This window comes from Stegostoma tigrinum, chromosome 4 (genome assembly GCF_030684315.1).
Source record: "Stegostoma tigrinum isolate sSteTig4 chromosome 4, sSteTig4.hap1, whole genome shotgun sequence".
NCBI classification, from domain to species: domain Eukaryota; kingdom Metazoa; phylum Chordata; class Chondrichthyes; order Orectolobiformes; family Stegostomatidae; genus Stegostoma; species Stegostoma tigrinum.
The window spans coordinates 62,676,865-62,698,577 of record NC_081357.1 but is presented as its reverse complement, the minus strand read 5'-3'; the positions used below and the strand labels follow the sequence as shown (position 1 = coordinate 62,698,577).

Sequence of the window (21,713 nt, the reverse complement as noted above, 5' to 3'; positions counted from 1 at the left end):
ACACAAAATACAGGTTGGCTGACTGCTTTGCAGGATATCTATGTTGCAAAAATGACTTCGAGCTTCCAGTTGCCTGTCACTTCAACTCGCCACCGTGTTCCCATGCCAATATTTCAAACTCAGTTGAATTGCATTGAATTAGCTTCATTTTCACATGTCCTCAAATGAGTAGAGTGAAAATTTTATAGGTCACCACTTACGATGTCATCAGAGGTACAAAGGTACCTAATTACAGCACTTAATTGGAAAACAGAAGCAAAGAGAAAATGTTACATTACAGCTATGCGGTGTATAACCATAGGTCAGAAAAACAAGAAGCAAAGTTAAAAAGACAAATATCACAGTCTCTCTCCCAAGCCTGTTACGGACCTGCTACAGGGTTCCAGCAAGCCTTAGTGCAAGTCATTTTCTGCTTGGGGACCATGCAACCTCTAGAATTGAATGTTAAGTTCAATAAGTTTAGAGCTTGATTCCATCCATCCATTTTGTTTTTGACACAACACGCAATCTTGTCATGACATGTGCTGCTTCTAGCACAGTCATCCATTCCCACATACTTCTTGGCCCCTTACCGCATGTTATAGTTGCATTCGGCATAGCTCATCTGTGTTCGCACTCTTAGCTCTTATTATCACTTATTCAGTTTTTCTTCTATCTGGTCTGATATTCATAATCTCTTTGTTTGCCTACCCCTTATATGTCTCTCTGTATCTGGGCTCTGTCTCTACCTGTGTGCTAACCTCTCTCCCTCATCCCACTTTGGCTTCAGCTTTTTACCCAGCTATGAACAGTTCTGATGAAGAGTCACCAGACTTGAAATGTTAATTCCACTTACTTCCCACAGATGCTGCCAGACCTGTTGAATTTCTCCAGCAACTTCTGTTTTTCGTTTCAGTGCATAGGACACTGTTGGTTTCATGATTCATATCTTCTGTTAACGTGTTGGAGATGGCATATCAATTTTGATGATCTATTAAAGATATTTCTTTTTGAAATATGTGCAGCTCTTCCTTTTTTTTAAGGAGCTTGAAGACTCCTTTGCTTTTCTGTAGACATATTTTACATTTATCAAAAAGCAAGTTTAAAATCATGAAGAAAAAATGTAACTTGTTACTTGCATTATGTGCTGTTGATCATCTGGTTCATTATATATGATAAGCTATAAATTCCCTACTCCTAGAACTTCTGAGTTGTGGGCTGGCCTCTTCCCTTTCCCTGAACTAACTTCTTGCTACTTCCTTGCCCTGGCCTTTTGCTCAATCAGAAGTTGGAACTTCAGTGCAACGTACTGACTGATTGTTCAGAATAGTTGGGCTTTTTGGTCATGGTTTGTACAAGGATCATGAGGCATGTGTGTTTTTTTTTCCACAATGTTTAGCTGTCCATTATAGGGAATGTTGCTAGAGCCTGTGAGAGAGAGGATAGAGGTCCTCTTCCTGAAATATGGCAGATTTGGTTCAGGGAATCCCTCTGATGACAGCCATCTTCCTTCACCTCTCTCACCTCCAGTTTTTCCTCCTGAGCTGCTTCTTGGGCCTCACTATCCTTAAGGTTCAGACTACCACAAAGAAATCGAAAGGGAGTTGAAAGTACCAATTGACTGGTGCAGATAGCAGAATTATCTGATCAGAAGCCTAATAGCCTGCTTAATGACTATCCTGCTGATTAAAATAACCTTGTTTTGTCTTAGCATTTCTTCTGCCTGTGACTCCCAAATGTCAATGAATAGCACTATCTTCAAAGGATGTCCCCTAAAATCTATCCACACAAATGAAATTCTCGGGCTCCCTGGGTTTGTGAATGGTGAATGAGTCATAATAGCAGGCAGGAAGATGAGCACGCCCATAAGAGAGTTCTTTTTGTCATAGACTGGTTGGATGTCAAGTGAATAAATGTCTTTCTGGTTAATGGATCTTACAAAGGATTGCTGGGCTGCTTGAGGGCCACAATCTTATAAGTGATACACTGCTCTTCGACAAACCTAGCAATGGAGATGAAAGCCCAGTGCTTTCTGTCCTTACGGGGTTAAGTCTGTTAAATGAATATACTTTTGAGCTGTAGCAAAGTGTGCTTTAGTGACCTGTGAGTTGTACAGCCTGGAATTGTTGTTGAAGGTTTGGCCCTCATTGCCTTTCTGGTGCTCTTCTCTTCTCTCCAAATGCCTGTGATTTTGCCTATCCTGCAGGAAACATTGCACCTTATAGCCAGGAGGCCCAAAATCTGATAATCATCCCTCCAAATCTAATTGGATTGAGGCAGAATTGAAACATTTTGAAGCAGAATTCTTGCTAAATTCTTCATAACAATTTGGATGATGTGATAGCACAAACCAGACTCGATGACCATGATATGATAAAGTCAGAAATCTCACGACACCAGGTTATAGTCCAACAGGTTTATTTGAAAACTCAAGCCTTCAAAGCCTCGGTCTTCCTCCAGGTATTAGTGAAAGAAGTCGTATCAGACACAGAATTTATAAGTAAAAGATCAAAGGTTCGCACTATTGATGAGGATGTACTGAACAAACTCAGGAAGCCCAGGTTTGAACAAGATTCTTTGATGCACAGAACCTCCAACCAATGCTATCCACCAGATACATGATGATACAAGACATTTTCTTCCTTTGGACTCATGGTGAGGAATCACAGAAACTGATACATAGCTATATCAGTAAGTTTCATCGTACCATCAGACTTACCATGGACTACTGTTTGGAATCAGTCTCATTCTTAGACACACACATCTCCATCAAGAATGGCTATCTCCATACCTCACTCTACTGCAAGCCATATGGATAACCTCACAAAGCTGCACTTCTCTAGCTTCCACCTGAAACATATTAAAACAGCCATCCCCTGTGGACAAGCCCTATGCATACACAGAATCTGTTTGGAATAGGAGGAATACGATGGATACCTGAAGGTATTGAAGGACGCCCTCATGGCGACAGGATACGATGCTCGACTTATCGATTGCCAGTTCCAGTGTAGCACAGTGAAAAACCGTAATGACCTCCTCAGAAGACAGACATGGCATATGTCCGATAGGGTGTCCTTTGTCACCCAGTACTTCCAGGGAGTGGAGAACCATGTTCTTTGCAGCCTTCAACACATCATGGATGACGACGAGCACCTCACCAAGATCTTCCCTACGCCTCCACTTCTTGCCTTCAAACAACCACTAAACTTTAAACAGACCATTGTTCGCAACCAACTACCCAGCCCTCAGGACAACATCGACCACGACACCGTACAACCCTGTCGTGGTAACCTCTGAAGACATGTCAGATCTTCAACATGGACACTAGCATCACTTATGAGAAAACCACCCATCACATGGATGGCAGATACTCGTGACTCTGCTAAGATTGTCTGTCTCAATATGCTCCAGGCAAGGATGCCCTGAGGCATGGTACATTGGTGAAACCATGCAAACACTACAATGGATGAATGGACACCGCATAACGTTCGCCAGACAGGAATGTCCTCCCAGTTGGAGAAATTTTCAGCAGTTAAGGCCATTCTACCTCAGATCTTCGGGTAAACAACGTCCAAGGCAGACTTTTGGATACACAGCAAAGCAGAGTCGGCGAACAGAGGTACCCAAGAGGATGGCCTCAACCAGGATCTTGGTACAAGTTGCACTACAGGTGACCCCACCACACTACACACTCACGCACACAGAGATGTGCACACGCCAACAAAATCTTTCTTTTGCACCCCCCAACATCCATCTCTCTCCCTCTCTCTCTCTCTCTCTCTCGCTCGCGCACACACACACACACACACACACACACACACACACACACACACACACACACACACACACACACACACACACACACACACACACACAATCTCCCCCATGTGTATGCAAGCTCATGCACTTGCTCACCCGATTCCCCCCGCACTCTACCCAATGTGCAAGCACTCATGCCTCCTCTCCCTAACGTGCGTGCACTCACACACTTCTTCTATCCCCACACTCCTCTTTCTGTTGCTCCGCTCCCCCCTCTCTTTCTGTCCCTCCCCATCTTTTTCTCTCTCTCTGTCTCTTCCCCGCTTCCTCTCTCTCTTTGCCCTGAATCTGTCTCTCATCCGCCCCCTGAATCTCTCTCGTTTTCCCCGAATCTCTCGCTCTTCCCCCCCAATCTCTCTCCCTCTGCCCCCTCATTCTCCCTTCCCCCCCCCTTCCCTCTGTCTCTTCCTGCCCCTTCCCTCCCTCTCTTACACACACCCCCCAACTCTCTGTCACAAAATACATGTGAATCTATGGGGTGATTCTGATGGGTGTAGTTCATAAGACTGTTAACAATATTTACACTATAAAACAGAGCGTACATTACAAAATAATGAGGCGTGCAAATATAATACTGCAATAATCTTATGTTTCTTTCATCTCCATCTTGATTGGACAAATCAAGTTTGTAATTTCATTGAATGTATTCAGAATAATTTTGTGTGTTGCAGACGAGAGTAATGATGAGATAACAAGGTGTAGACCTGGATGAACACAGCAGGCCAGGCAGCATGAGAGGAGCAGGAAAGCTGCTGTTTTGGGTCTGGCCCTTCTTCAGAAGATTATTTTTGTGAAGACCCGAAATGCCAGCTTTCCTGCTCCTCTGATGCTGCCTGGCCTGCTGTTTTCATCCAACTCTACACCTTGTTATCTCAGACTCCAGCATTGGCAGTTCCTACTATATCCAAGAGTAGTGATGGGTTGGATTAGAAATGCAGGACAAAAGTGGACACAAAGGAATGGTGGCAAGACAGGATAAGGCAGGAAAGGTAGACCCAAGAGGAGTTCAAATTTTGATTATTATTTTATTGAGCTTTGAAATTAACAAATCAATATGGAACAAATAAACTAGCCATCATCTCATCCAGATTCCTTGATGACTTATTGGCTAAAGATATTGATGCTTGGTTTGTTTCAAGTTCCCAATGACTTTGTCAATAAATATGATGGAAATGTATATGCACACCTCCAATTGTTTGCACTGTTGTAACATAAACGTGTTGAAAACTTTCTGTACTGGGGTTTCCTTGTAAGTATCAATTCACTTCACAGAGCATGTTGCAAATATAGTTATTCAACCTAGGACCCTTTGCAAGCATGAGGTGCCAGTTTCTAGCGTTTTCTCTGAAACAGTTGCAAAAAGTAAAATTGTATGTTGTTAACTTCTAAACAATAAAGCTCCTAAAGGAGTGAAGGAAGATCTTGATTGATTCATAGGATATAATTTTGAGTCAGAAAAAGATGCTTTTGTAATTCAGAAGATATTGGTGACAAATATATTTTGTGTTGGTGGCAAGAGGGCAGTGTCAATTGCAGAACTGTAAACAAAAAGGCTGGCAGTACTAATGGCCTGGATTTTGCAGTTGACAGTGAAGGGACGGTTATCGTATTGACTTTGAAGAAAGCTGCTTGCAAATGTTTAGCGATTTCTGGAGTGTTGGTTTCCTCTGTTCTGATGTGACTTTAAATCTACGGCCATCTGTTGGATACCTATGGTATACAGTAGCTGTAAAATCATTAGGCCAGCCATCTAATCAGATTAGAACGTTTTCAGGTAATAAACTTGGAAGCAAAAAGCACTGATTATATTTCACTTCTGAATAATTTTGCAGCAAGTGAAGGATACATTAAGACATACATATGAGTTAAGTTAGAAGCTGCAATATATAATTTTGAAAGAAAGCTAAAGAAATAAAAATAAATCTAAATACTCTTAGGGCAGGGCACTCAATCCTGTAAAATCAGTTTTCCAGGAACTTGAAAGGTGTTTAGTAATTGTAATTATGCATGGTTAAAAACTTGTGAATGTCAATTAACACATTCAGTCTTGTTGCAAGAATAGTGCAGCAATTGAAATTCACATTAAATTGCTAATTCTAGACTGATTGCATGGGCAGAAACTGCAACTGGGCATCCCACAGAGGAGATAATGGGAACTGCAGATGCTGGAGATTCCAAGATAATGAAATGTGAGGCTGGATGAACACAGCAGGCCAAGCAGCATCTCAGGAGCACAAAAGCTGACGTTTCGGGCCTAGACCCTTACAAGGTGTTACCCACAGTAACATCTGAATTTCTATCTTTGTGCATGTGCAGATTTTGCTTTACAGAATAATGAAAGAAACATAGCTAGAATCATAGCTGGAAAATCTGGGCATAAAGATCCAAAGATGCGTAATCTTTATTTAAATTAATTTGTTCAGAAGTTTTATGGCACACCTTTGAAGCAGCTGGAACTTGAACCCAGGCCTTCTGGTGTAGAGATGGGGACACTACCACTATACCATAAAATCCCCTCCCAAGAATTATATCTTAGCATGCTGCCTCTAAGGTTTTGTACAGATCTACAGTAGATCTGTAGATGAAGCCTGTTTATTCATGTGGTTCAGCCTTTTAGCTGATTTGCGAGTGTTGGTAACCTGAACTGTGAAGGAATCTATATGAGATAATTCAGTCATAATAAGAGGTTATTTGATTAAGAGACACTTTCCTATGAACTAAACAAATATGTAAGTACACTTCACAATCCATAGCCAGGGATTAACTCACCTCAGAACCATTTGAGTGACCTCTGATAAGAGTTACGCTCAACTTCATATGATACCCCCTTTTTTGCAATCTTTCACAATAACTACCACAATGAAATATTTGACCCTGATTTTAGTTCTAAACCAAAATCATGTAATTTTATTTTTATGTAAAACTAGCTCAACCCAGAATTGCATTAAAATCTTGGAGGAGCAAGTTGAGTACTGAAATTTGACCATGTTCAAACTTGCTGCTTTCTACTGCGCTCAATTTCTCGGAAATCAAGCTCAACAAATCTTGTGTTTAATTTAAAGGATGCAACATTATTTGAGTTTAAAAAAAAAAGGCTGAGATCAAATGATGGTAAGTTAGTACTCCCCTATATAAGAAATTAGAACAATACAACACAGTACAGGCACTTTGGCCCACGATGTTGTGCCATCCCATTATCCTACTCTAAGATGAAACTACCCTGCATACCCTACATTTTACTTTCATCCATATCCAAGAGTCACTTGAATGTCCCTAATGTTTCTGACTCCACTACCACTGCTGGTAGCTCATTCCACGCACTCACCACTCTGTAAAGAACCTACCTCTGACATCTCCCCATACCTTCCTCCAGTCATCTTAAAATTATGCCCCCTCATAATAGCCCTTTCCGCCCTGGGAAAACATCTCTGACTATCCGCTCTAACTATGCCTCTCATCACCTCGATCAGTCTCCTCTCAGATAAGCCTGAGCTCTGTCAACCTTTCCTCATAAGGCCTACCCTCCATTCCAGGCAGCATCCTGGTAAATCACCTTTGCACCCACTGTAAAGTTTCCACATCCTTCCTATAGTGAGGTGACCTGAACTGAACACAAATTAGTTATGCAACCTCAAGGAATACTATAAATGTTTAAAACGCAACTTGGAATTTTAGACTGTCTGGACATATTCTAGCATCTCTTATGCTAAAGGTGCAACTGGTTGGGGCTTGGCATTGATAATTCTCTTCTTATTGAGGACAGTTACCTCACTAACTATTGTCAAGGAATTAAACTAATCAACTGCGGCACGCTGGCACAGTGGTTAGCAGTGCTGCCTCAGAGCGCCAGGGACCCGGGTTCAATTCCAGCCTCAGGCAACTGTCTGTGTGGAGTTTGCACGTTCTCCCTGTGCATGGGTTTCCTTCCACAGTCCAACGATGTGCAGGCTACGTGGATTGGCCATGCTAAATTGCGCTTAGTCCTCAGGGAGGTGTAGATTAGGTGGGTTATAGGAGGATGGGTGGGATGCTCTGACGTTCAGTGTGGACTTGTTGGGCCAAAGGGCCTATTTCCATACTCTAGGGATTCTATGAAATAATTAATGCATATCATACTTAAAATATTTCATTGTGACAATATTTGAATTTCAAATTACTGTATATACTCATGTAAAAGTTGGCACCCTATTTTTTGCTTAAAATCTGGAATTTTCCTTATATCTTGTGTAAAAATCAACCCTAGTTCTACTCAGATAACAGATCAACATTTGTGAGTCAAAGAATTATCCTGAATGTAAACGTTACGATGAGGAAGTGATTTGTTTTTGTGCTGTTGTGTGTTTTGATCCAGAGTCCACACAAACATTGAGCTATCAATTGCTTAACTTCATGATCAAGCGATCTCTATAATTATTATAATTAGTGTGATACAGTGTTTATCACACCATCATTTCCTACATACGATAAGCATATATGCATTTACTTCACCATAATTACCGTATCCCTGATCAATTGGACGTGCAGCTGTTGACCATTTCTCATGGCTACAATGATCAGTCAGACTGTATGAAAGTCCAATGTCTGATAACGTTTTTTAATCAGAAATAAAAGCTTAAAATGTTAGCTTGACAAACTAAAACAATAGATGAGAGAAATCGGAGGGAAATGCAAGAATTTGGCTCCAAAGTTTAAGTTGCATCAGGTCTGAATCAGGTGACAACCTCCCTTTGTGTGCAATTGGGTTTCTGCAAATGATAAGCTATTTTGGATTATAGCATGAATTTCAGCCCCTCAAAGGAATCAGACTGTGACTTTGGTAGATATTTTGCACAGCCACTTTTTCTGTACTGTTAGGATTTCCACCATTCCACTCCCATATCCATATCCACATAAGAGTCAACCTCCTAAATCTAACCTTAAAAAAAGTGAAAAAATTGGCTTTTACATGAGTATATATGGTAAATTCTCTGAGTAATTAGGTTGTATTTTCTTATGTTTCCTGGAATGATTAATTTTGTGAAGACAGTTTCTGTTAATTGTATGTTTGTTTGTTTAATAAAGTTTTGTGTAGTTATCTCACACAATCTTCTGAATTACTAGCTCATAAGCTTACATAAATTATACAGGAAATTAGTTAGATCACACACGCAATACTGTGTGCAGTTTGGGTCTTTTATTCTCAGGAAAAATATTATTGCCATAAAGAGAATGCGACAAAGTTTCAGACTTGTTCCCAGGATAGCGGGTCTGATCAATGAAGAGAGTTTGGGTAACATGCTCCTGTATGCTCTAGTGTTTCAAAGAATGAGAAATGACCTCATTGAAACTTAGAAATACTTAAAGGATATACAGGGTAGATGCAGGTAAAATGTTTCTCCTGGCTGGGTAGCCTTAAACAAAAAGGGAAGTGCCACTTGGGTCCAAATTGAGGGGACTTTTTTATTTTAATCACTTATGAACCTTGAGAATTCTCTACAGTAGAGGGCTGTGAATGCTAAGTCTTTGTGTGTGGCTAAAGTATAAATTGTTGATTTCTGATTCCTAATGGTGTACAAAGTTGTGGTGGATGAGGTGGATAACAGGCGTTGAGTTTTCAATTATCATGATCGTAATATAGAAAATAAACTCAAAATGGTTATAATGAGATCTTCTAAAAAATGATGTGCTCACTTGGAATGTAATTTAAAAGAGTAATTTTTGAATCATTTTGAAAATAACAACTATAAGATAGGAAAGTTGGAAGTTTCTTCTTCACTGTGATAACGTGGGAGTGGAATGGTGGAAATCCTAACAGTACAGAAAAAGTGGCTGTCTGTGCAAAATATCTACCAAAGTAACAGTCAAAGAATTCCTGTGAAAATTCTACCCGGGAAGTGTTCAGTAGCAAATCTGAAATCCTACAGTTTATCTGAATATAAAGTGGGAATCTGTGATAAATGTATGCTTGTGTCATTTTTTTTTTCATTGTTTAGATCATTTCATGAAAGCTTATAGGAAAGGAGGTCAGCAGCAAAGTAAGAGACAGAAAATAGACGTGAGATTAATGAAAGCGCCTCTTTTTTGATGTTTCTTTTGGTAAGCATTAATACTTGTTAGGTCAATACTGAATGCATTTTCTGTTTTACTAGGTGTACCGTTTGCAAGAGCTTGTGAAGAAAAGTGAACAAGGCCTAGGGTCAGCTGAAGGACATATTTCCAGCCTGAAGGATGCGCAGGAAAGGCTACAAAAAGATCTGGATTCTACCAGGGTCAAACTCAGGGAGACAAGTGATTCCCTTTCTACTGTGCAAGTACTAATGACTACATAGTAGTTAACAATTCCTGTATTTCCATTTTTCAAATTCCTGTTATAAAGGAATGTTGAACCTGGTTTTTCCATATTTAAACGTACTGCAGTTTCTCTCTTTATAGATTTGGGTTATTGGTCCTCACAGCCCCCCATAATTATGAACAGTTGGTACATCAGAACTGACTGATGGATAAAAATGCTATCTTCTAGGCAAGAAGTCTTTTTTTTCTCTTGACACAGTTAAAGCAAAAATATCAATCTATTGATCACAAGATTTGACTCAAGGTTTGGAATTTGTTCATTATCGTGTTTCATGTAGAGACTGGTAACTTTAGAAAAGACTGTGCCAACCTTAAGGAATTGCACAACAAGACTTTTGCCATAGCTGAGCAGTTTTAACACTTCATTTATTGTTGTACAATTAATCTGGAGAGATTTTTCTGCTATGTAATTGAGGTTTCTTGAGACTGAAGGAAGAGTATTGTTTTTTATTTTGTGTTTAATTTGGTTTTAACAATTTGTCAAGCATGCTTAAGGGAGATGGATCTTTCCAAAACAAAGTAGGGGGCCAAATTTTCATCCCTACATGGGAATGGTACCTGGAATGACAGCAATTTATTTTCTGATTAGAATTTGAAATTTCTTTCTCACTGCAAATTTTTATGTGACTATTTCGGTTTGGGTTGTGACTTTTCATGCATGTCTGCTGTTGAGTGGCTGCCAACCAGGTGCACTGAAGCCCGAAATACTATCACGGTCCTGATCACCAGGCACCCCTCCATTTGCATCTTAGACTTCTAATGCCAGCTGGATGCTCATGCAGTAATTTTAGTATGGGGACAAGACAAGAAGGCTGGTCTGAAGTCTACCTCACCCAAATTGAACCCTACCCTGTTAGTATTGTCTTGAATCCCATGTTCATCATCCAGCTGACTGAGTTAACTCAGTTACTGACTCAGTGACTGATCTTTATATTTTTAAAAAATCTTAACATTAGCCACCTTTAAGATTTTTCTTTTCTGTTTTGCCCTAGTTTTCTGTTGTAATCATTTCCTTCTAGTTGAATTGAGGTGATCCAACTGGTATTTGCAAACTGTCAAAATAAATGGTACAATTGCTGGATGTGTGTATCATCCCAGACATGAGAGGTAGTTAATAGCCCCATGGAAAGTTATCCCAGACATTCCACAAAGGGATTTTGGGGCTTTGATCATAGAAGATATGATCATTCATGAAGGATGTCAAAAGTATTGGAGTAAAACACTTCTGCCAACAATCAAATTTGCAAATTGTCCTGGTCATACTGACCATTTTGTAATTCTTAAATGATTACTGCAGTCACAAGAATTACATCTTTGTGTGCTGTAGGGAGAATTGGATCAACAAAGGCAGGATTATGAGGCAAGACTTACTGAAGCAAAAGAAGAGGAGAAGCTCAAATTGAAAAAATTAGAAAAAGATTTGGAACAAAAATGGAAAGCAACTATAAGGTAATTCTGATATTCTTTTTGAATATAGTCTACGCAATGCAAGCTCACAGCAGTTAAAACATTTTAAAAAGTACACAAAAATTCCCTAGTTTACATGCCTTCTAGTTGACAGAAAGCACAGACTAGGTTTCTTTACTTAACGAAAATCACTTTTTATTACAACAGATTCTAGCTACAGATTATCGGTTTGTTTTTAAGTCTTTAACAAAAATCAGACATTTGAATCTACTTGATGACAGATACATACCTTTTAATAAAAGAATCTCCCAATGAATCCTGAGACATAAAGTCTTTCAATTTCAACGTGTAAATATGTATAAAATGTAGTCGGTGACAATGACTCCTGCTTTTCTTCCTTCTCCTGCAGTGTTATATTTGGTGTTGTCTAGCCCCTTGCCTACTTTTCCTACATGTACCACACCTTAGAATTGTTTTTTTTTATTTATCACTGGCATCATAAGTACTCCTGGATAGCCAGCGTTTATTACCCATTCCTTGTTGCCCTTCAGAAATGGTGGTGTGATGTCTTCTTGAGTCACTGCAGTCCATATGCTGGAGATTGACTCAGATTGAGGGAGGGAATTCCAGGATTTACAAGCCCTCAGATGTTTGTAGGGAAGATGATTGAGGGTCAACAGGGCTGTTTCAGCTGTGGTGTATTCTGATGCCTCGGTCAATGTCAGATGGTCCATCCAGTTTCATTTCTTTGTCGAGACTTCATAATGATCAATGGAACTAAGTGGCTTTCCCTGCCATTTCAAAGGGTAATTGAGTGCCAATCTCTAAGAACCCTCGTGGTGCATCTCTTATTTACTTACAAGTTGTGTTTGGACTTCAGTCATGCACCTAAGGCTGCACTGGCAACTATCATCATAATACAGGAGCAGGGATACTGTGTGCACAGGGTCATACGTCCATTTCTTGGACTGGATCAAGCTACATCTCCAGCTGTTTGCTTACAGTCATGATGCTTACTCACTGAACCTACATGGATGCATCCCTTCCTTGTCTTGCCTTTTTGTGCTTTCCCCCTCAGCCAGAGATATCATGCTCATATTATGGCTGTTGCACAAACTCATTGCCAGGAAAGTAGTTATGGTTGTCGGTTTAAGTCTAGTCAATGGAGATTGCCTTTATTTACTCAGGGGATCCTAGTACCAAAAGTCAAGGGCAGCCTTTGATACCAATCAAGACTCTGCTCAAGAGGTCTGAACTCTAAATTGGCACATTAACAGCAGTCATTGTAGTGGAACCTGTTTACTAAAAATACATCCTTTCCCTGGCGAATACAACTGCCTTTTCTCATTTATGCCTGATTGCACAACTTGCAATTGTGTTGTAATCCCATTGAGTACTTCATTGGCAAGTAAGCCTCCAGCTGTGTGCTGATATACCATAATTTGAGGTCAGTTTGGGATGTGGCAAAACATCTTTCTGACCTGTGTCTAAGTCCTAAATGGTAACCCACTTATTTTTAAATTGTACCCTCTGGATCTAGACTCCTCAAATAGAGGAAACATCTTACCTGCATCTATTCTGCCTACCTCTGATAGAGATCAGCTCTGATTCTTCAAAACTCTAACAAATACAGGCACAATTTGCCCAATCTCTCTTGGGAACAAATTTGGTGAACCTTTGTTGCACTCTGAGTCTGGCAATAATATCTTTCCTGAGATAAGATCCAAACTGCATAGACTACTCCAGGTATAGTCTCAGCAAGACTGTAGTACTCCAGTCCTCGAATCCTTTTGCAAAAAAGGAAACATTCCATTAGCCTTCCTGATAGATTGCAGTACTTGAGTGTTAGTCTTGAACGCTTTATTAACAAGATGACTAATACACTTACTAATGTAATTAAACTGTCTTGTTTTATTGGCACAGCATCACATCCTTGTATCGCCTTGATGTCAAATATCCTTGAATGTCAAGATCTCTGTCCTCATGCAAGTATATTTCCATCGAGGCACTTATATCTGGTGCATTTGGTGCTATTTTTGCCTTGAGATAGTTTTCACAAGATAGACGATGTACATTCATGTGAATTGCCCCTAACTTTGACATTATTCATAAAATTTACTTCAATCATATTTAATAACATTTCCTAATGATGCTGCTGAAATATTGAAATTTATACTCCCTGATGCAATAATGCCTAATTTCAGAATGTTTCAAGAAACCTTTAAGATAACAAAGAAGGTTTTAGAGAATTTGTTTGGGGTTTTGTGCTTGACTAGATTAGTTTTTAAAGAGGTCTTCTGATAGGGTGTTCATGCATCACCAGAAAAAATTGTCTTATGTTGATGCTTTTGAGCTACTTAAAGGTCTTTCTTGATGATATTCCTGACATAAGTGAGAGTTCCTTGGTTACTGGCACATGAAAGTTGAAGGCAATTTGAAACAAAAGCAGTTGCAAGAAAATGTTGCAGATAGTCGCAGTATCTTTCCTTTCAAATAAGGGTGCATTTCAGTGCAGCTTTCCTAGACTGTAATGCATCTCATTCAGACAACAACATTTTTGAACATTTCAATGTTCATTAGCATATACAATTACATAAATTAAAAACCTAGCACTTTATGCATAATCATGATTATTAAGAAAACAGGTAGCATGTTTAGAATATTGTTACTTTTATTTGGAAAGTACTAAAATACCAAGTAGTAAGTTGGGGCAAAAGTAGGGGAGTAGGAAAGGTAGGAGCATTCATTAAATCAGAGCCATAGGAAACATAGATGCAAGCTGTAACAGATGCTTAGAAATGCAGTGTAGAGATAGGTTTAGAATGAATTTGAAGTCAGAATTCAAAAATTCACATTTCTATGAGATATGGGCTCATTGTAAATGAAAGCAATTGGTTTGCAAAAAGACTTTCAGCCATAAAATAAACAATACATCAGAAAGGAAATATAAGATGGGTACTGTAGATTGTTATAAGAACCATATGCAAAGCTAATATTTGGATGAATTTGGAAGCAAACACTTCTCTTAAATTGGCTTTGCTACTATTGGTTTTCAGCCTCCATGGCATTCCTTAACTTGTTGCTATTCCACAGACTTTTAAAATTCACTCTTGGGGTTTTGGTGTCACTGGTCATTCCTGAGTTGCTGTCAAGATGGTGGTGGCGGGTTGCCCTTGAACTGCTGCAGTTTACTTGGTGTAGGTAGACCCACAATGCTGTTAGGAAGGGAGGCCTAAGACTGACAGAGTGGCAACAGATTTCCAAGTCAAAATGGTGAGTAGCTTGTAGAGGAGCTTGCACGTGGTAGTATTCCCATGAATTTGCTGCCCTTTTATCCTTTTGACTCGAAATGCTGTCTAAGGAACCTTGGTGAATGTTTGCATTGCATCTTATAAATTGTACAAACTGCAGCGACTGAGTGTCAGTTGTGGAGGAATTGGATTCCTTGCTGTCGAATTTCTAGGTTCTGATCAGCTGTTTTCTCCACTCTAGCTAACCCAGTTCAGTTTCTGGTCAATGGTAACACCGGATTTTGATGGTGGAAAAATCAGTGATGATAACACAATTGAATTTCAAGGGATGATGGTTAGATTCTCTGATGTTGCAGATGTTTGTTGCCTGACAAATGTGTGGCACAAATATTACTCGCCACTTTTCAGCTCCAGTCTGGATATTGCCCAGGTCTTGCTGCATTTGAATGTGGACTGCTTAAGTGTCTGAGATGTTATCAATGATGCTGAACATTGTGCAACCATCAATGACCATGTCCACTTCTGACCTTAGGATGGAGGGAAAGTCATTAAAGAAGCAGTTGAAGGTGGTTTGCCCCAAGACAATTTCCTTTTTATGTACTGAATATACTTCGGGCAATATTTAACGCTGCACTGGAAGAGCACTGCAAGTTCTGGAGCACACTTCTTCAGTGCCATTGCCGGAATATTTTCAGGGCTCATAGTCTTTGAAATATCCAATGTTCCCAGCTGTTTCTTGATGTCATGGAGTGAATAGAATTCACTGAAGACTGATATCTGATTTTGTGGACCCCTAGAGGTTAAGATACTTGTGGCAGAATTAGTGACACAGTTCTGCATGAAATAGAATAAATGCTGACAATTCTCTAGCGTGTTTTGATGTGCTAAAGCCTAAAACAAAGTTTCAGTTGAGAGGGAGAATTCAGTCGGCTTTTGCTATAAGTATTCTCTGTGCAAAGGTTTGTGCAAATATTTCTTGACACTTTACTTTCTACTCCGTGTGTTGTTCCGTGCATCATGTGAATGTAAAAAAAATCTATTTTTGTCTCTCTGCTTCCGGTGTAAATTATTTCGCTTCTTTTTTGCAGTTGCATGGTAAGGTTTCAATATAGCAATGTATCAACTATAGAATTAACAAAAGTTTGAGATTACGCTCAAAATATCTTAAATGAGTTTTTCTTGAACCTGTGACAAACCATCAAATTTCATAACTATGTGCTCAAGGGAAGATTTTGAAAGAGTTGGGGTTATCTTTGGACCAACTAAAATTTTACTTTTGAACATTTACTGCTCCCTTATTGAATCACCCAACCTCATGATTTGAGAAAACTGACTGCCTAAATATTCTTCTGCCTGCATGTACAAATTAATTTTTCCAACCTTTTTTATATTTTATGTTATTGAAGTAAAATATTTATCTTAGGGAGCAGCAAGCAAAACTGTGTGAGGAGTTAGAAAAACAACATGAAGAAGAGAAACGGTCTGCTCTGGCCCAACTGTCCCATCTGAAGGACCAGGAAAATAGTGTGGAGAAAGAAGTTTGGCAGAAAAAGGTGGAAGATCTTCTGAGTCAGGTGACTGGGTTTTCTTATCTATAAGACATAAATGTCTAAATTTAATTTAGGCTAATGCAAAACTATTTTCTTTCCTTCATCAATACTTAATTTTCTTTTAATAGCAAAAGAACATTAATGACTTCAAGCCAGAAGAAACTCCATTTCTTTAAATAGGAGGCTCTTTTGTTGCTTGAATGGAGTGGATAAATTGCTTTAAACAACTTCGTGAAAAATTTAGGAACATTAAAAAGGAACATCCCAGTGAAAAATTGTAACTAATTTTGTCATATATGTTTATATGTTTCCACATTTTTCTCATTTTAGCTTTTCTGTTCTGAAATCAGTGGCTTGTGCAAAGTTATAATGCAACTGATAGCAATGGTAGGAGTGTTCTGATAGCAAGTAACTATATTCTTTGTGTAACACCCTTGCCTGTAAGCATGAGTAGCCTTCCCTTTTATATTTATTTCTGGAATGCAAACTCTTCAGAGAAGGCCATCCCTAACCACCCTGAAAAAGATGGTTAGAAACTATTTTCTTGCTGTTCATGGAGTGAAGCTACATTCACAGTGCTGTTTGAAAGGCACTTCCAGGATTCCACTCGGTGATAGTGAAACAGCAGTGATGCATTTTTAAACACAGATGGTCTGTGATTTGGAAGGGCTGCTAGCAAATTATGGTGTTCTGATGCAGCTTGTCCTCCTTGGTGTTACAGATGGTGAATTTGAGAGATAGAGAGCCTTTGTGAGTTTCTGTAGCAGATTTTCCACATGGCATTCACTCTCAACAGCAGTGAATAGGTTTCCAAATAAACTGTGCTGCTTTATCATTGATATTTTCGGGCTTCCTGACTGACTTTTGAAGCTGCAATCATCAAGGAAAGTGTTCTATAACCACCTGACTTCTATTTTGTTATATCTTGCTATAACAGCAAGGCCATTAAGTTGCTTTGTGTTTATTTTCATTAAATTTCATTTCATAACTAATAATGCTATTTGGTCAAATTTCTAGTGAATTATTGTTTTTAAATGTAATTTTGTTTTAGTTCAAGATTTGATGTACTGCCTAAGTAGCACATTTGAAACATTTCTATGTTTAAGATGTAAGGGTAAGGGAAGTTTCAAATGCAGTACAGCTTTTTTAAGCCCTCAACTTTGCCCAACCATTCAAATCTCGCTGCTGCTTAAGTTTATTTCATTGATCTTTTCAGATGATATATTCTTTTCAATTATCTTTTTCAGATAATATAATGTAAGAACAGTACAGTCACTCAGTGGTTAGCACTGCTGCCTCACAGCTCCAGGTTCAATTCCAAACTTGGGTGATTGTCTGTCTGGAGTTGGCACATTCTTCCTGTGTTTGCATGGGTTTCCACTGGGTGCTGTGGTTTCCTCCCACGTTCTGGAGGTGTGCAGGTTAGGTGGATTGGCCGTGCTAAATTGACCATAGAGTCCAGGGATGCGCAGGTTAGGTGGGTTGGTTGTGGGCAATGCAGACACATGGATAAGGGGTGGGTCTGGGTCGGGGCTCTTGGGAGGGCCGGTGCAGACCTAATTGGCTGAATAGCCTGCATCCACACTGTCGGGATTCTATGTCTACTTACTATTCTTTTATATATTTTAATCTTAGGTTGAATTTTATAACTGTGATGTGATCTGTGCTTTTGTGTAAAGGAAACCATGTTTAAGCAATTTGTTGGACTTCTTTGAGGAAGCCGTGGATAAAGGTGAACAGATGGATGTAGCCTTTTTAGATTTCCAGAAGGCATTTGATCAGGTGCCACATCAAAGGTTATTATGGAAACATACTAACATGGATTGAAAATGGGAAGTGATAGCGTAGTGGTGTTATCTGACCTATGGTGAAAGCCTTAATGGTTTGACAGATTTCCGGCTCATGAAGGATATGAAGATCCTTGAGAAATGCAAGAGAGATTTACTAGGCTAGAGACCAGGGGTTTAACTACAGGGTTAGGTTGACGATGTTCGGTTTGGTTTTGATGTAACAGAGATTGAGGGTAGTTTTGATGAAGTTGTATCTAATAATGAAATATTTTAAGATAGGCACAGAACAGCTGGAACAAAAACAAAGTTGCTGGAAAAGCTCAGCAGGTCTGGTAGCATCCGTGAAGGATAAAACAGAGTTAGTGTTTTGGGTCCATTTACCCTTCCTCGGAACCTGAGAACTGTTGCCAAAGCTGCTGTATTTCTCCACTTTCTGCTGTTATTTTAGATCTGCTGTATGATGCTAAATTGCCCGTAGTGTTCAGGGATCTGTGGGTTATAGGGGGATGGGCCTGGGTGGGATGCTTCAAGGGGCACTGTGGACTTGTTGGGCCAAAGGGCCTGTTTCCACACTGTAGGAAATCTAATCTAATCTAATCTATCCACAGTATTTTGCTTTAATATGAAAAAAAAGCTGTTCCTATTTCCCGATAATAAGAGGACTACAAGGTACAGATTTTAGCAAGAATTGAAAAGTGGTTGTGAGAAAGATCTTGTTAATGCAGCAAATGGTGACAATAGAATCACAGAATCATAGATTCACTACACAAGGAGGCCACTCTGCTTAACATGTCTGCGCCTGCATTTTTATCTAGTGCCAATATCCTGTCTTTTCCCATATTCCTGCACACCACTACTTTCCAAATGACCATCCACTGTTTTCTGAATGCTTCCATTGAACCTGCCTGCACCACATTTCCAGGCAGTACATCACCTTAACGAATTGCTGTGTGAAAAAGTTTATTTTTTCACATCACCCTTGCTTTGTTTGCACTTCACTGTAAATCTATGCCCTTTCATTCTTTTTCTTTTTATAAATGGAAATAGCTTCACCTAATTTACCTTGTACAGTCTGTTCATGACTTTGAAAGCATCAATCAGATCTCCTCTCTGCCTTATTTTCTCCAGGGAGAACAGACCCAACTTCAGTCTGTCCTCATAGCTGAGGTTTCTCATACTTGCAACTATTCTGTGAATTGCCTCTGCATTTTCTACAATGCTTTGCATGTTTCCTATAATGTGGTCCACACTACATAATACTCTGGCTGAGGTCTAACAAGTGTCTTCTACAAGTTCAGCATCACCTCCTTGCTCTTGTCCTCTGTGGCCCTACTAATAAAACCAAAAAAAAAGGAATTGAATATAAAAATAGGGAGGTTTGACCTAAAACTATGCAAGGCATTATATGAACTACAGCTAGAATACTGTGAACTATTTTGGACATCTTATCCAATGAAAAATACTCTGAAATTAGAGGCAAACAAGAGGTGTATGAGGCTGATACCAGGTGTGGTGGAATTGCATTATAAGGAAAGTGAGTGTGTTTGGACTAGTATTCATTGGAATATGGAAGAATGAGAGGTGACTTTATTAAAATATACAAGATTTTTTGGGGATTTGAATGGATAGATGTGGAAAATTGTTTCCACTCGAGGGTGAGGAGAACCAGAGGACATAATCTCAGACAGAGGTGAGGAGTAATTTCTTCTCCTAGAAGGTTTTGAATCTGCGTAATTCTTTACCCTGAGGGCTGCTGACACCGGGTCATTCGGTATATTCATGCCAGGGTTAGAGTGTAAGGGAATCCAGGATTATGAGGAAAAAGCAGGAAAGTGGAGTTGAGCCATCAGATCACCTATCATCTCATTGAATGGCAGAGTGAACACAATGGCTGACTGGCCTACCACTGCCCTTATTTCATATCATCTTGGTTTAGCACTATGTTTTATTTACTACTTTCTCCATGTCCTCTGTCATATGCAATGATCTGTGCCCATGTACACCTAGGCCCATCTGATTCTGCACAGTGTTTAGAATCGTATCCCCTATTTTGTCATTGTCTTTGAAAATTCTTTCAGCCAAAATGGTCCGCGCCTCACTTCTCTGCATTGAGCCTCATCTGCCACCTGTCTGCCATGTTACCAACTTGTCAATGTCCTTTTGGAGTTTCACACTGTCTTCCTAGCAGTTTACAATTCTTTCAGATTTTACGTCATCTGCAAACTTGGAAATTGTTCCATGCACAACAAGATCTCTATCAGGCATGCAACAGTCCCGATACCACCCCCTCGGGAAGCTCCACAACAGACGTTCCTCAAGCCCGAAAAATATCCCTTGACCATTAGCCTTTGTTTTCTATCATTCAGCCAATTTTGTATTCAAATTGCAACTGCTCCTTTTACACCATGATCTACAACTTTCCTCACAAGTCTGTTCTGAGGCACTGTATCAAACACTTTCTGGAAATCCATGTATGTTTCTAAAATGTGCTATCCTCAATGACCCTTTCTATTACCTCTTCAAGAAAATATCTTCAAGTTAATTAAACATGATTTTCACTTTAGAAATCCATGTTGACTCTTCGAAATCATTGCATCTTTTTCCACGTGACGACTGATCCTATTCTGTATATTTGTTTCCAAAGGTTTGGATGCTACAAAAGCTAAACTAATTGGTTGGGAGAAGCATATGTGAATATATACATTAGATAATCAATTTGTTTGTAATTCTTCTTGCAAGTTTTTGTTGAAATTTTATTTCCTCTTCTTCTAATGACTAATGGAACTTGTCCATACAGTTCTCTTTCTGGGAGCTTCAAAATGCTTTGGCTGTATTGATGTGTTGCAAGTTTAAAATGCGTGAGGCTGCTGCCTCAGACATTCCAAATAATTTCACTGCCTCACTTCATTATTTCAGAGGGGACAGCGGTTGAAATATAGCTCAAAGCCATGCATTAAAGATAGTCAGGTAAATTCCTCAAACAGCATCGTTTACAAACCTCATTGAGTTTTTTGAGAAGGTAACCAAGCATGTGGGTGAGGGAAGGGCAGTTGACGTGGTGTACATGGACTTCAGTAAAGCCTTTGATAAGGTTCCACATGGTAGGCTATTGGAGAAAATACAGAGGCATGGGATTGAGGGAGACTTAGCAGTTTGGATTAGAAACTGGCTTTCTGTAAGAAGGCAACGAGTGGTGGTTGTTGGAAAATATTCAGCCTGGAGTCAGGTCACTAGTGGTGTGCCTCAAGGTTCTGTTTTGGGACCACTGCTGTTTGTCATTTTTAGAAATGACTTGGACGCAGGCAGAGGGGGATGGGTTTGTAAGTTTGCAGATGACACTAAAGTCGGTGGAGTGGTGGACAGAGTGGAAGAATGTTGCAGGGAGACTTGGATAAACTGTAGAATTGGGCTGAAAGGTGGCAAAAGGAGTTTAATACAGATAAGTATGAGGTGATTCACTTTGGGAGGAATAACAGGAAGGCAGAATACCGGATCAATGGAAAGATTCTTGGTAGTGTGGATGTCCAGAAGGATCTTGGTGTCCATGTACATAGGTCACTGAAAGTTCCACCCAGGTTGATAGTGCC

At 39.6% G+C, this 21,713-nt stretch overlaps 1 protein-coding gene across 9 annotated transcripts in view; it reads left to right on the top strand.

Moving 5' to 3' along the window:
- The window catches only part of fam184ab (family with sequence similarity 184 member Ab), a 179,730-nt gene that overhangs the window by 88,515 nt on the left and 69,502 nt on the right, over window positions 1-21,713 (top strand). For all 9 annotated transcript variants that reach the window (XM_059645379.1, XM_059645375.1, XM_059645376.1 and 6 more), the window contains exons 7-9: window positions 9,927-10,088; window positions 11,456-11,577; window positions 16,210-16,360. In XM_059645379.1, coding sequence (XP_059501362.1) covers window positions 9,927-10,088; window positions 11,456-11,577; window positions 16,210-16,360 — 435 coding nt within the window. The remainder of the gene's footprint in view (window positions 1-9,926; window positions 10,089-11,455; window positions 11,578-16,209; window positions 16,361-21,713) is intronic.